Below are 1,624 nucleotides of genomic sequence, written 5' to 3'. Positions count from 1 at the left end.
GGGGGGGGGGGGGGGGGGGGGGGGGGGGGGGGGGGGCACTGATTGGTGGGCTTGATGGATAGAGCTTAATCAGAGCTAAAGAACAAAAGAAATCTGAAGCTTCTATGTTGAACAGTTTCTAAGTTATAAGTACTTTTTGATGTCCTGACACCCCCTCTTTGAAAGGAGCCCCCTCCTCAAATATGGGATCTATCATAAAACTGTTGGCTGGTGCAGTGTAGGTCAGACTCATCTACAGTCCTGACTAATTTCATGTTGATTGGTGCAGCTGTTTTTGGGCTATGGTTGACCAAAAATCACTGAAAAAAATAATAAACAGCAGGAAAATAATATGACTCCTGCTTAYGCTTCGCGTGCGGGGGTCATTATAAGAAAAAACACTAATACAACAGTCAAATGATCATTTTACTGATATGTATAAAGACTGTGCAAAGGCTGAAAAATCCTGAAGTCCATATGAAATTAGTATGAGAGATTAATTTTTATGCTTTTTAAGCAAAAATAAAGGGGGGGGGGTCGTCTTATACATGAGATGTTATTATACAAGAATAAATACGGTAATTTGTAATGCCTTACAACAAACAACACAACATGAACAGAAACAAAGCACAAACTGAACATTTGAACAGATAAAATGAGAATCTGATGTGTTGCAGGAAATGTTTGAACGTTGATAATCAGCAGGGAGGATCAGATGAATCTCACAGCAATCACAGCGACTACAGTTTGTAAAAGTCTCATAGATCCTCGTTGCTCATAACGGCTCCACCCAGCCCCACAAAAACCCCCTTCCTGGCCCCACCTYGACAGTTTCCTAATGACTAATTCAGAGTTGTAACCACAGAATGAAAATGGACCAGTCAGCTCCTGGCTTGTTGGTTTGCTTTATTTGTTTGGCTTTGGTAATTASCTGATAAATCAATGTTGCAGCCATTATGAGATGGGACACCTGCTCACTTTCTGTGCTTGTGTGTAAATCATGAGCTGATTGGAAACGCTGGCAGCTTTCTGACAGTGAGCCATTCCTKGTTTACACCAGCAAACCTTTGCCCCCGGGTGGAGTGTCGGGACGCATGACCTCACACTCCTGCGGTGCATTATTCCACACAAKCCCTGATCGATATGTAATAATGATGCCTCTAATCAGCAGCTGGAGAAGACTGTGGGACATTATGTCCCTTTACACCTGCTGCCAWTGATCGGGCTCTGTTTGTCTGACAGTGATTATGGATACGAGCGGCGTAGTGACGGAAACTGTCGCCCGGCCTTCTGGTTCAATCCTTCCACCGTGTCCAGAAGCTGCAGCCAGGGTCAGAACTACTTCAACAGCACCGGGTAAGACCCCCACCATTCACCAGCTCTGCAAATTTATTTATTTCCATTTATCCATCATCAAGGTTCAGACCACTGCCTCATGGGTTCCTGGTTCTTCTTAGATTACTGTGAAATGGTTGTTTCTAACTTTATCTGCATTTTTTAATTTTACATATAGAAGTAAAACATAATCAGCTAACATATTTTGAAAACATAACAAACCTCTTATTCAAACTCTGAGAGAGAGAGAGAGAGAGAGAGAGAGAGAGAGAGAGAGAGAGAGAGAGAGAGAGAGAGAGAGAGAGAGAGA

At 43.0% G+C, this 1,624-nt stretch overlaps 1 protein-coding gene across 1 annotated transcript in view; it reads left to right on the top strand.

The window, feature by feature from the left end:
- The window catches only part of LOC106524473 (VPS10 domain-containing receptor SorCS3), a gene marked incomplete in the record, with an annotated part of 110,456 nt that overhangs the window by 67,634 nt on the left and 41,198 nt on the right, over positions 1 to 1,624 (top strand). The window contains 1 exon segment of the mRNA XM_014018283.1: positions 1,222 to 1,335. Within this exon segment, the coding sequence (XP_013873737.1) occupies positions 1,222 to 1,335 (114 nt within the window).

Source organism: Austrofundulus limnaeus, unplaced genomic scaffold (assembly GCF_001266775.1).
Source record: "Austrofundulus limnaeus strain Quisiro unplaced genomic scaffold, Austrofundulus_limnaeus-1.0 Scaffold189, whole genome shotgun sequence".
Taxonomy (NCBI): Eukaryota; Metazoa; Chordata; class Actinopteri; order Cyprinodontiformes; family Rivulidae; genus Austrofundulus; species Austrofundulus limnaeus.
The sequence above is the reverse complement of the archived record's forward strand: the minus strand, read 5'-3'. Positions and strand labels throughout refer to the sequence as shown.